This window comes from Rattus norvegicus, chromosome 17 (genome assembly GCF_036323735.1).
Source record: "Rattus norvegicus strain BN/NHsdMcwi chromosome 17, GRCr8, whole genome shotgun sequence".
Lineage (NCBI taxonomy): Eukaryota > Metazoa > Chordata > Mammalia > Rodentia > Muridae > Rattus > Rattus norvegicus.
This window is the reverse complement of record NC_086035.1, coordinates 90,427,816-90,442,273: the sequence shown is the minus strand read 5'-3', so window position 1 is coordinate 90,442,273 and position 14,458 is coordinate 90,427,816. Positions and strand designations below refer to the sequence as shown.

Sequence of the window (14,458 nt, the reverse complement as noted above, 5' to 3'; positions counted from 1 at the left end):
TCTTTACCAATCCTACAACAGATAGAGGCCTTATTTCCAAAATATACAAAGAACTCAAGAAGTTAGACCGCAGGGAAACAAATAACCCTATTAAAAAATGGGGTTCAGAGCTAAACAAAGAATTCACAGCTGAGGAATGCCGAATGGCTGAGAAACACCTAAAGAAATGTTCAACATCTTTAGTCATAAGGGAAATGCAAATCAAAACAACCCTGAGATTTCACCTCACACCAGTGCGATTGGCTAAGATCAAAAACTCAGGTGACAGCAGATGCTGGCGAGGATGTGGAGAAAGAGGAACACTCCTCCATTGTTGGTGGGATTGCAGACTGGTAAAACCATTCTGGAAATCAGTCTGGAGGTTCCTCAGAAAATTGGACATTGAACTGCCTGAGGATCCAGCTATACCTCTCTTGGGCATATACCCAAAAGATGCCTCAACATATAAAAGAGACACGTGCTCCACTATGTTCATCGCAGCCTTATTTATAATAGCCAGAAAATGGAAAGAACCCAGATGCCCTTCAACAGAGGAATGGATACAGAAAATGTGGTACATCTACACAATGGAATATTACTCAGCTATCAAAAACAACGAGTTTATGAAATTCGTAGGCAAATGGTTGGAACTGGAAAATATCATCCTGAGTGAGCTAACCCAATCACAGAAAGACATACATGGTATGCACTCATTGATAAGTGGCTATTAGCCCAAATGCTTGAATTACCCTAGATCCCTAGAACAAACGAAACTCAAGACAGATGATCAAAATGTGAATGCTTCACTCCTTCTTTAAATGAGGAAAAAGAATACCCTTGGCAGGGAAGGGAGAGGCAAAGATTAAAACAGAGACTGAAGGAACACCCATTCAGAGCCTGCCCCACATGTGGCCCATACATATACAGCCACCCAATTAGACAAGATGGATGAAGCAAAGAAGTGCAGACCGACAGGAGCCGGATGTAGATCGCTCCTGAGAGACACAGCCAGAATACAGCAAATATAGAGGCGAATGCCAGCAGCAAACCACTGAACTGAGAATAGGTCCCCTATTGAAGGAATCAGAGAAAGAACTGGAAGAGCTTGAAGGGGCTCGAGACCCCAAAAGTACAACAATGCCAAGCAACCAGAGCTTCCAGGGACTAAGCCACTACCTAAAGACTATACATGGACTGACCCTGGACTCTGACCCCATAGGTAGCAATGAATATTCTAGTAAGAGCACCAGTGGAAGGGGAAGCCCTGGGTCCTGCTAAGACTGAACCCCCAGTGAACTAGTCTATGGGGGGAGGGCGGCAATGGGGGGAGGGTTGGGAGGGGAACACCCATAAGGAAGGGGAGGGGGGAGGGGGATGTTTGCCTGGAAACCGGGAAAGGGAATAACACTCGAAATGTATATAAGAAATACTCAAGTTAATAAAAAAAAAAAAAAATCATGAAGTCCTACTTCAAAAGCCTGCACAAAACCAAAATCTAAACAAAGTGGATGATTGTCTAGTCAGGTGTCATTTACCACTTAAATAAAGATCAGGTAGACTATTTAAACTATCCTGTAAAGCTTAACAAAATGGAAGCAGTATTTAAAAGTATCACAAAACAAAAAAGGGGGTGAGGCAGATGGTTTTTGTTCAGAATTACAGCAGACTTTCAAGGAACAGCTAATCCCAATAATCCTCAGAAAGTCCACAAAATAGAAACAGAAGGAACACTGTCAAACGTATAATATGAGGCCATAGCCAGTCTGATACCTAAACCACACAAATACTCAAACAAGAAAAGGGACTTCAGACCCATTTCTCTTTTAAATATTGGTGCAAAAATACTCAAAAATACTCGTAAATTGAATCCGGGAACTCATGAAAACATCATGGTCAAATAGGCTGTATCCAAAAGATGAAGGGATGGTTCACTAAATGAAAATCCATCGAGTAAAACCACCATATAAACAAACTGAAACAAAAAAGTCACATGAACATCTCATTACATGATGAAAAAGCCTTTGAAAAAATACAACACTCCTTCATATTAAAAGTTTTAGGGGTGTCAGAGATAAATAACATATGCCTAAACATAATCAAAGCATCATACAGCAAGCCAATAGCCAACATCAAGGTAAATGGAAAAAAACTTAAAGCAATTTCACTAAAATCAGGGCAAGAAAAAGCTGCCCACTCTTTCCTTTTTTTTTTTAATTGGATATTTTTATTTACATTTCAGATGTTATTCCCTTTCCCGGTTTCCCACCAAGAGCAGTATCCCATCTCCCTCCCCTTTTTCTACAAGGATTTTCTTCCTCCCCAGTCACCCCTTCCTACCCCTTCTACTCCCTCTCCCCCGATATTCCTCTACACTGAGGGATCCAGCCTTGGGAAGACCAAGGGTTTCTCCATCTATTGATTCCCAACAAGGCCATCCTCTGCTACATGTGCACCTGGAGCCATGGGTCAGTCCATGTGTAGGCTTTGGGTAGTGCTTTAGTCCCTGGGAGCTCTGGTTGGTTGGTGTTGTTGTTGTGAAGTGGAAGCCCCTCAGCTTCTTCAATACTTTCTCTAATGTCTCAAACTGGGACCCCGCTCTCAGTTCAATGGTTTGCTGCTAGCTTCCCCTCTGTATTTATCATACTCGGACTGTGACCCTCAGAAGACAGCTATATCAGGATCCTTTCAGCATGCACTTCATAGCTTCATCAATATCTAGTTTTGGTGGTTGTATATATATGGGCTGTGTCCCCAGGTGGGGCAGGCTCTGAATGGCCATTCCCTCAGGCTCTGCTCCAAACTCTGTCTCCATATTCACCCCTATGAATATTTTTGTTCCCCCTTTTAAGAAGGACTGAAGCATCTGCACTTTGGTGATCCTACTTCTTGAGTTTCATGATTTCTGTGGATTGTATCTTGGGTAATTTGAACTTTTGGTCTAATATCCACTATAAGTGAGTGCATAACATGTGTGTTTTTCTATGATTGGGTTACCTCACTCAGGATGAAATTTTCTAGTCCCATTCATTTACCTATGAATTTCATGAAGTCATTGTTTTTGATAGCTGAGTAGTACTCCATTTTGTTATATGTACCACATTTTCTGTATCCATTCCTCTGTTGAAGGGCATCGGGGATCTTTACAACTTCTGGCTATTATAAATAAGGCAGCTATGAACACAGTGGAGTACGTGTCTTTGTTGTATGTTGGAGCATCTTTTGTGTATATGCCCAAGAGAGGTATATCTGGGTCCTCAGGTAGTGCAATGTGCAATTTTCTGAGGAACCTCCAGACTGATTTCCAGAGAGGTTGTACCACTTTGCAATCCCACCAACAATGGAGGAGTGTTCCTCTTTCTCCACCACTTCACCAGCATCTACTGTCACCTGAGGTATTTTTTGTTGTCGTTTTTTATCTTAGCCATTCTATTTGCTGTGATGTGGAATCTCAGAGTTATTTTGATTTGCATTTCCCTGATGACTAAGGATGTTGAACATTTCTTTAGGTACTTCTCAGCCGTTTGGTATTACTCAGCTGAGAATTCTTTGTTTAGCTCTGTACCCCACTTTTAATAGAACATTTGGCTCTCTGGAGTCTAAAGATCTTTTCCCAATCTGTTGGTTGCCATTTTGTCCTAGTGACAGTGTCCTTTGCCTTACAGAAGCTTTGCAGTTTTATGAGGTCCCATTTATCCATTCTTGATCTTAGAGCATAAGCCATTGGTGTTTTGTTCAGGAAATTTCCCCCAGTGCCTGTGTATTTGAGGCTCTTCCTCACTTTTTTTCTATTAGTTTGAGTGTATCTGGTTTGATGTGGAAGTCCTTGATACACTTGGACTTAAGCTTTGTACATGGTGATAAGAATGGATAGATCTGCATCCTTCTACATGCTGACGTCCAGTTAAACCAGCACCATTTGTTGAAAATGTTATCTTTTTCCACTGGATGATTTTAGCTCCTTTGCCACAGATCAAGTAACCATAGGTGTGTGGGTTCATTTCTGGGTCTTCAATTCTATTCCACTGATCTACCTGCCTGTCTCTGTACCAATACCATACAGTTTTTACCATTATTGCTCTGTAACACAGCTTGAGGTCAGGGATGATTCCATCAGAAGCTCTTTTCTTGTTGAGGAGTTATCCCTATACTGGGTTTGTTGTTATTCCAAATGAATTTGCAAATTTTTCTTCCTAATTCTATAAAGAATGCCTTTGAAATTTGATGGGGATTACATTGAATCTGCAGATTGCTTTTGTCAAAATGGCCATGACTTGAAGATCTTCTCATACAAATCATTCACTTGCTTGGTTAGAGTCACAACCAAGGTATTTTGTTATTTGGGTCTATTGTGAAGGGTGTCATTTCCTAATATCTTTCTCAGCCTCTTTATCTTTTGAGTATAGGAAGGTTACTAATTTGTTTTAGTTAACTTTATACCCAACCACTTTGCTGAAGTTGTTTATCAGGCTTAGTAGTTCGCTGGTGGAACTTTTGGAGTCACTTAAGTATGCTATCATATCATCTGCAAATAGTGATATTTTGACTTCTTCCTTTCCAATTTGTATCCCTTTTGCCTCCTTTTGTTGAATGATTGCTCTGGCTAGGACTTTGAGTACTATACTGAATAAGTAGGGAGAGAGTGGGCAGCCTTGTCTAGTCCCTGCTTTTAGTGGGATTGCTTCAAGTTTCCCTCCATTTAGTTTAATGTTGGCTACTAGTTTGCTGCATATTGCTTTTACTATGTTTAGGTACGGGCCTTGAATTCCTGATCTTTCCATGATTTTTATCATTAAGGGTGTTGAATTTTATCAACTGCTTTCTCAGCATCTAATGAAATGAACATGTGGGGTTTTTTTCCTTTGAGTTTGTTTACATAGTGAATTACATTCAGGGATTTCTGTATATCAAACCATCCCTGCATCACTAGGATGAAGCCTACTTAATTATGATGGATGATCATTTTCATGTGTCTTTGGATTTCGTTTGTGAGAATTTATTGAGTATTTTTGCATTGATAATGATAAGAGAAATTGGTCTGAAATTCTCTTTCTATGTTGGGTATTTGTGTGTATTAGTGTATAAGTGTAATTGAGGCTTCATAAAAGGAACTATTCCTATTTCATAGAATAGTTTGGACATATTTGTATGAGGTCTTCTATGAAGTTCTGATAGAATTCTGCACTAAACCCATCTGGTCCAGGGTTCTTTTTGGTTTGGAACATTTTAATAACTGCTGCTATTTCTTTAGGAGTTATGGGATTGTTTAGATGGTTTATCTGATCCTGATTTAACTTTGGTTTCTTGTATTTGTCTAGAGAATTGTCCATTTCCTCCAGATTTTCCAATTTTGTTGAATATAATCTTTTGTAGTAGGATCTGATGATTGATTGAATTTCTTCAGATTCTGTTGTTAAGTATCCCTACTCATTTCTGATTTTGTTAATTTGGATATACTCTCTGTGCCCTATGCTTAGTCTGGCTAAGGGTTTGCATATCTTGTTAATTTTCTCAAAGAACCAGCTTTTGGTTCTGTTGATTCTTTGTATAGTCCTTTTTGTTTCTACTTGGTTGATTTCAGCCCTGAGTTTATTTCCTGCCTTCTACTCCTCTTGGGTGTATTTGCTTCTTTTTGTTCTAGAGTTTTTAGATGTGCTGTCAACCTGCTAATCTATGCTCACTCCAGTTTCTTTTTGGAAGCACTCAGAGCTATGAGTTTTCCTCTTAGTACTGCTTTGTGTCCCAAAAGTTTGGGTATGTTGTGCCTTCGTTTTCATTAAATTTTAAAAAGTCAAATTTCTTTATTTCTTCTTTGACCAAGTTATCATTGAGTAGAGGACTGTTCAACTTCCATGTATATGTGGGCATTCTTTCCTTATTGTTGTTTATTGAAAACCAGCCTTAGACTGTGGTGGTCTGATAGGATGCATGGGACTATTTCAATCTTCTTGTATCTGTTGAGGCCTGTTTTGGGACCCATTATATGGTCAGTTTTGGAGAAGGTACCATGAGCTGCTGAGAAGAAGGTATACTCTCTTGTTTGTGGATGAAATGTTCTATAGATATCTGTTAAATCTATTTGGTTCATAACTTCTTTTAGTTTTTCTATGTCTCTGTTTAGTTTCCATGATCTGTCCATTGATGAGAGAGGAGTATTGAAGTCTCCTACTATTATTGTGTGTGTGTGTGTGTGTGTGTGTGTGTGTATGTATGTGAGAGAGAGAGAGAGAGAGAGAGAGAGAGAGAGAGAGAGAGAGATACACTGTGTGCTTTGAGCTTTAGTAAGGTTTCTTTTATGAATGTAGGTGCCCTTGCATTTGGAGCATAGATATGTAGTATTGAGAGTTCACCTTGGTGAATGTTTTCCTTTGATGAATATAAAGTGTCTTTCCTTATCTTTTTTGATAACTTTTGGTTGAAAGTCGATTTTATTCAATATTAGAATGGCTACTCCAGCTTGTTTCTTCATACTATTTGCTTGGAATTTGTTTTCCAGCCTTTAACTCTGAGGTACTGTTTGTCTTTGTCTCTGAGGTATATTTCCTGTATGCAGCAAAATGCTGGGTCTTCTTTACATATCCAGTCTGTTAGGCTATATATTTTTATTGGGGAGTTAAGTGCATTGATGTTAAGAGATATTAAGGAATAGCAATCGTAGTTTCCTGTTATTTTTGTTGTGAGAGGTGGAATTTTGTGTGTCTCTCTTCTTTTGGTTTCACTACAAGGCGATTAGTTTCTTGCTTTTTCTAGGGTGTACTTTCCCTCCTTGTGTTGGAATTTTCCGTCTATTATCCTTTGTAGGGCTGGATTAGAAGAAAGATACTATGTAAATTTGGTTTTGTCATGGAATATCTTGGTTTCTTCATCTGTGGTAATTGAGAGTTTTGCTGGATATAGTAGCCTGGGCTGGCATTTGTGTTCTCTTAGGGTCTGTATGACATCTGGCCAGGATCATCTGGCTTTCATAGCCTCTGTAGAGAAGTCTGGTCTAACTTTATATGTTACTTGAACTTTTCCCCTTACTGCTTTTAATGTTGTTTCTTTTTTGTGCATTTGGTGTTTTGACTATTATGTGATGGGAGGGATTTCTTTTCTGGTCCAATCTATTTAGAGTTCTGTAGGCTTCTTGTATGTTTATGGGCATCTCTTTCTTTAGGTTAGGGAAGTTTTCTTCTATAATTTTGTTGAAGATAATTACTGACCCTTTAAGTTGGTAGTCTCCAATCTCTTCTATACCTATTATCCTTAAGTTTGATCTTCTCATTGTGTCCTGAATTTCCTGGATGTTTTGGGTTAGGATCTTTTTGCACTTTACATTATTTTTCATGGTTGCGTCGATGTTTTCTATGGTATCTTCTGCCCCTGAGATTCTCTCTTCCATCTCTTATATTCTGTTGGTGATGTTTGCATTTATGACTCCTGATCTGTCTTGTAGGTTTTCTATTTCCAGCATTGTCTTGCTTTTCCAGTATTTTCTGATGATTTTTTAAATTTCCCACGTATCCCACCACAGTAAATACTGGTTATCCCAGAAAAGCAATATTTAGATTTAAAAACATATCTCATTATGATGATAGAAGACTTTAAGAAGGATATAAATAACTCCCTTAAAGAAATACAGGAAAACACAGGTAAACAGGTAGAAGTCCCTAAAGAGGAAACACAAAAATTTCTTAAAGAATTACAGGAAAACACAACCAAACAGGTGAAGGAATTGAACAAAACCATCCAGAATCTAAAAATGGAAATAGAAACAATAGAAACAATAGAGAAATCAATCAAAAGAGAGACAATGCTGGAGACAGAAAACCTAGGAAAGAGATCAGGAATCATAGATGAAAACATTACTAACAGAATACAAGAGATAGAAGAGAGAATCCCGGGGGCAGAAGATACTATAGGAAACATTGACACAACCATCAAAGATAATGTAAAAATGCAAAAAATTCCTAACCCAAAATATCCAGGAAATCCAGGACACAATGAGAAGATCAAACTTAAGGATAATAGGTATAGAAGAGAGTGAAGACTCACAATTTAAAGTGCCAGTAATTATCTTCAACAAAATTCTAGAAGAAAACTTCCCTAACCTAAAGAAAAAGATGGCCATAAACACACAAGAAGCTTACAGAACTCCAAATAGATTGGACCAGAAAAGAAATTCCCCCTGTCACATAGTATTCAAAACAACAAATGCACTAAACAAAGAAAGAATATTAAAAGCAGTAAGAAAAAGGTCACTTAAGGGCAAAAAAATAACATTTAAGGGCAGACCTATTATAGTTACACCAGATTTCTCTACAGAGACTATGAAAGCTAGAAGATTCTGGGCAAATGTCATATAGACCCTAAGAGAACACAAATGCCAGCCCAGGCTACTATATCCAGCAAAACTATTAGACAGAAGAGCCAAGATATTCCATGACAAAACCAAATTTACACAATATCTTTCCACAAATCCAGCTCTACAAAGGATAATAGATGGAAAACTCCAACATAAGGAGGGAAACTACACCCTAGAAAAAGCAAGAAAGTAATCTTTCAACTAAACAAAAAGAAGATAGTCACACAAACATAATTCCACCTCTAACAACAAAAATAATAGGACACAACAATCATTGGTCTCTAATAACTCTCAAGTCAATGGACTCAATTCCCCAATAAAAGACATAGACTAACAGACTGGATATGCAAAGAGGACCCAGCATTTTGCTGCATACAGGAAACCCAACTCAGTGACAAAGACAGACACTTCCTCAGAGTAAAAGGCTGGAAAAAAATTTCCAAGCAAATGGTCCCAAGAAACAAGCAGGAGTAATCATTCTGATATCAAATAAAATTGACTTTCAACCAAAAGCTATCAAAAAAGATGAGGTAGTACACTTCAGGATAACAGATGCTGGTGAAAATGTGGAGAAAGAGGAACATTCCTCCATTGTTGGTGGGATTGCAAACTGGTACAACCACTCTGGAAATCAGTCTGTCAGTTCCTCAGAAAATTGGACATAGTACTACCTGAGAACACAGCTATGCCACTCCTTGGCATATACCCAAAAGATGCTCCAACATATAACAAGGACACATGCTCCATTATGTTCATAGCAGCCTTATTTATAATAGTCAGAAGCTGGAAAGAACCCAGATGTCCTTCATCAGATGAATAGATACAGAAAATGTGGTACATTTATACAATGGAATACTACTACTCAGCTATTAAAACAATAACTTCATGAAAATCTTAGGCAAATAGAACTAGAAAATATTACCCTGAGTGAGGTAACCCAATCACAAAAGAACATACATGGTATGAACTCACTGATAATTGGATATTAGCTTAAAAACTCAGATTACACAAGATACAATTCACAAACCACATGAATCTCAAGAAGAAGGAAGACAAAAATGTGGATACTTCAGTCCTTCTTAGAAGGGGGACAAAAATACAGCAGGAAATATGGAGACAAAGTGTGGAGCAGAGACTGAAAGGCCATCCAGAGACTGCCCTACATGGGAATGCATCCCATATACCGCCACCAAACACAGACCATAATGCAGATGCCAAGAAGTGAATGCTGATAGCAGCCTGATATAACTGTCTGCTGAGAGGCTCTGCCAGAGCATGACAATTACAGAGGCAGATGCTTGCAGTCAACCATTCAACTGAGGATACAGTCAGCAAAGAAGGAGTCAAAGAAAGGACTGAAGTACCTGAAGGGGTTTGCAACACCATAAGAAGAACACAATATCAACCAACCAGACCCCTCAGAGCTCCCAAAGACGAAATCACCATCCCAAGAGAACACAGGGATGGACCTATGGCTCCATCTGCATTTGCAGCAGAGGATGGCCTTGTCAGGCATCATTGGGGGAAAAGGCCCTTGGTCCTGTCAAGGATTGATGTACCAGTATAGGGGAATGTCAGGGTGGGGAGGTAGGATGGGTGGGAGAGCACCCTCATAGAAGCAGGGGGCGGTGGTTGGTGTGATAGTGGGTTTCTGGAAGGGAAACCAGGAAATGGGAGAACATTTAAAATGTAAATAAAAAATACAATTTTAAAAAATGTCACCAGAAGAATCCTATTAGCTATTAAAAGGCCTGAACGACAAAAAATAAATAAATAAACAACAAGATTTAGGGGGAACTCAAAAGCTGAGCCAGGATTAAAAAAAAAATAATCCTATCCCCTGAGGCCAGTAGTTCATAAGCTCTTCATCGAGTTCAGCTTTAGAACTGCCATTTTGGCCACTCATGCAGCCCTCCCTCCCATACTGAATGCACGATTGTGTTTAGATACTTCATAAACTATACTTTCCTTCACTCTTGCAGTGTCCTTAAGGTCAACAGCAAGTATAGCTCCTTATGTAAAGTAGGAAAACTTTAATGTATAGTTTGCCTCCGGATTCTCTCCAGGTAACACCCATCTTGTCTATTAAACATAGATAACTTCCTAGGAGCCAGAATAACAGACTTCGTGGTCTGTGCCACATCCTTTATTTCTGTCATAACCTTCCTTCAAACACTTCTACTTCAGTAGACATTGATGAGAAGATTCCTAAAATTACAGCTGTATGAATTAGGAATTAGCAAGCTGCATATATACTTAGCTGAATGTCCACACCTCAGATTAACATATACAATTATTAAAAGGGAATAAAGTTACATCCAACAGAACACAGCAGTTAAGGAATGCTGTCTTTCCTACATACATGATTTAAAGGGAAGTACATATATAGATGTTATTTGTGGAAGGTAATGTTCTTTTAGACGCTAATAACCATATGAGCCATTTCACTACAGAATACAGTTTAAATTCACTCTACTGTTGTGTGACAGTGAAAAGCCCCTGGTTCTCTGTTGAGCAAAGGCTTGAAACCCCAGAGAACCTGAAAGGGATGGTAGGTATTTCACCTGATTCCCGGCAAACCAGACCCTGTCACTAGCCACAGCCCTCCATAGATTTGTGGCCATCAGTCAGGTAAGGGCAAGGCCCTAAACCTCTCCACAGGTAGAGGAAATGACCACAGGTCATGGAGGCTCAAGACAGATCTCCATTAAAATGATGTACCTAAAGACCTGGAGGCTTAGCCAATAACCTTTCCTTCCAGACACTCCTCCCTGCAAAAGGTATTTAATCTCAGGCTCACCCTGAGAAGTGGGGTACGGTTTAATTCATCCACTTTCTGCCATGACAATAAATGTCTTAAAACCATGGACTGCCTCTTTTCATCAGGATCCTCTGTGAGGAGTTACAGAAAAGACCTTCACCTATAGAGCTGCAGGCTAATCTCTGATAGAAGCCCTCTCTGGGCTGCCAACCACCACCACCAAGCCTGCAGAAGCCACTGGCAAGCCAAAGACTCCCCTGCAGGACCAGCTGGAGGAGGTCCCCCCTTTTCCCCTTGACCCCAGGCTCGATCCAGTCTGTGAGCCCCCACTCCATTCTCAACTCTTCTGCAGCTCCCAGCAGTGCCTGGATGCCCAAAGAGCCTGAGAACTAGACAGCCCTAGCCTCCTCGAAGGCCCCGGAGACACCCCCCCCCTCCGAGTAAGCTCTTGATGTGTCCAGAGCTCAGACTTTCCCACCCCTGGAGCAGTGTCCTGAGGCTTCCCAGAGCCCAACACCTGCCAGGGGACAGCATGGAGCAACCACTGTCAACTTGCCTTATCCTGCCTCACTGAGTGGCCAAGCCCTTTGGCAGAACAGACACAGGACTCATTAAATCTAATCACCGTCTTTCTATGCATCTATGCTCTGACTTACTTTTCAAGTTCGTATTCCAAAGATTCTTCAGTTTTCAATTCAGCTCTATAGCTTTTTTTATGTAATCTCAGTTCTGTTTTCATAGAAATTGTACGAGATTTTATTTCCACCATCTCAGCTTCCATAGCCTTAATTCTGTGCTCCATCGACATGATATAATCCTGTTTTCTCTGCTCTTTCTTTTGGTCAGAGGCAGCTTCTTCCTAAAGAACATTAAAATAGGAAGTCCAAGGAAAGTTTATAGGGAATAGGAGGTTGATGTGATCAAAATACGTTGTATTCATGTTTGAATTTACCAAGAATAAACTAAGTAAATGACTTCAAATAACAGAAATTTTCTGTTTAAATTACAAATATCTCTATATATTCTAAATAAAGGAAAAACTTATTTGAAACATAACCACACAACAGATAATCATTGTGTAATTTATTTTTGAATCCATGAAAGAGAGAATATTTTAAATAAAACAGAAAGAAGTTGGAGTTCAAATTCTTTATCATCACTAAATAGGGGCATTTAAACAGAATTTTTAAGGGACTTGTGGATGAAAAAGAGATACCAACCACAAAACTCCATCCTCCTCCCTGAAGTATTCATATAATAATTCCAAAATTAATAATATAATACAATTTTATATTAAAGCATGAAACTTTAAAACACTGAAGTAGATTATCATATCCACATCACAATTATTTTCTTTCTCACAATTTTTAAGTAATCTTAAAGATCACATGATTCCCCACTGAAAACCAGAAATCTTAAAAAAAGATGAATTTATTTAATAAAACAAAGATGGTTATCAATAGAAGTGGATGGCTTGTTTATCCAGAAGTCTACAAGAAACTGCTGTGAAACACAGACGAAACATATACAATGATACACATAATACATTGAAAATGAAATTTGACGTGGAGTTAATTATTGCACAAGACAGACAACTACAGTCACCTGTAAAAATTGGTTCAATTTGTTAATTTCTTCCATTGCTTGACTTCTATGTTGCTCTTCAATGGTTCTCTTATGCTTTTCTATCTCACTATGCTCTACCATATTCTTGTCCATATGTGTTTTAATCCTGAGTAGTGTCTCTTCAAGCTTCTTTATTCCACCCTCTAGCATTTCACATTTCTCCTGGGCTGCTGTTGTATCTGCTGCTTTCGGCTGCAGGTGATTATGTTCATCCTCCAGGCATTGCCAGTGGAATATTTCCTGTTGCAGTTTTGTTTCGATACTTTCAAGCTGAGTGAAAACAATTAATATTTTCTAATAATGCAGTAGGCAGAAAAAAGGTAACACAACATCAATAGAAATTTCAGCATGACTTCAGTTGAATTCAGGATGAATTTAAGCAATTTCTGTATGAACCTAGAGTTATTGGTTTTCTAACTTATACTTTTGTTCAGTATATTATTGAATTATTAACCTTAAATCTAAAAAAATCCAACCAAATGAATCAAGCAAAATACACATACACAAGAGTGAGATGGGGGAGGGGGGAGAGAGAGAGAGAGAGAGAGAGAGAGAGAGAGAGAGAGAGAGAGAGAGAACCTCTAAATTGTTTTCTCAATCAAGAAAACTCCCCAAGCATTATCAGGTACATAAGTGAGATTCTCGTGTGTGTTTTACCTACTTTAACATCAGAATGGCTGTCAAATCATTGTTTCTGTTACAACATGCATTTCTTCCCCACAGATAATGAAAGGCAATATAACTGGAAGACTCATGTAAAATAAGCAAAAAAGAAAAAAAGAAAAATGGTTGGGGATTTAGCTCAGTGGTAGAGCGCTTGCCTAGGAAGCGCAAGGCCCTGGGTTCGGTCCCCAGCTCCGAAAAAAAAAAAGAAAAGAAAAATGAGAAAAATAAAGCTAGAGTATATATCATCCCTTTGAAGAAATTAAGAAAATACAAGCTTTTATTCTAATTTGAGAAAATTGGATACATTTTCTCCTTTTCAAGATTCCTAATGTTTACTTCCCCTTATTTTTCTGTGGAGAAGGCCATCTCATCCCCTCCTAGACTGAATTTTTTTCCATGACATAGAAACTACTTTTGAAATTTAGTGATTCCAACTATTAATTGAAAATTACTTATCTTTGATAAATTGCCTCAATTCTCTGAAATTTTGAGGTATACAAAGTCATCAGTCTTTATATGAGCTTGAAAATTACTTCATGAATCATGAACTATAAAAATCCAGCCTGAACCATATTTTGTTTAATAGAAGGAAGTAATTGTACAAAATTGTTGTTTCTGAACATACAGAGTCTGGGACTTGGTTCCTATGACTTCTGTTCAGGCAGGGGTATACCACCTGCGTTTAGAACAGCATGGGAATTTCAAGACACAAATATAACACATTTTCAATTTAAAGGACAGTTTTTTTAAGTTTTTCAAGTTTACAAAATTTTCCAAACTCTTTATATTTACATTGTACTAAATTAGATGAAATTTTTATCCAAAAATGAATTTAAATGTACCGTCTTTCTTAGGTTAAGTACCACATCGTTTTCGCGGTGAGTTGTACTTGAAGCATTCTGTGTAAACTCTCTACTTTTATGTGAGTCTGAGTCCTTCGCCATTGAGCACAGATTCTTAAACCTAGAAGAATGTACAGAACAACTAAGTATTACTATCATTGCACATGTGGATGCACATGTGGATGCACATGCGTGTTTGTGCTGCTTTTGAGGCAAACTGGCTTTAAACTCTTGATCCTGCAG

General features: G+C 38.5%; 1 protein-coding gene across 18 annotated transcripts in view; it reads right to left on the bottom strand.

Annotated features, from left to right (window-relative positions):
• The window catches only part of LOC102549174 (ankyrin repeat domain-containing protein 26-like), a 246,026-nt gene that overhangs the window by 179,944 nt on the left and 51,624 nt on the right, over window positions 1–14,458 (bottom strand). For all 18 annotated transcript variants that reach the window (XM_017600748.3, XM_063276815.1, XM_063276813.1 and 15 more), the window contains exons 10-12: window positions 14,216–14,336; window positions 12,687–12,977; window positions 11,738–11,940 (exon numbers count right to left, since the gene is read on the bottom strand). In XM_017600748.3, the coding sequence (XP_017456237.2) occupies window positions 11,738–11,940; window positions 12,687–12,977; window positions 14,216–14,336 (615 nt within the window). The remainder of the gene's footprint in view (window positions 1–11,737; window positions 11,941–12,686; window positions 12,978–14,215; window positions 14,337–14,458) is intronic.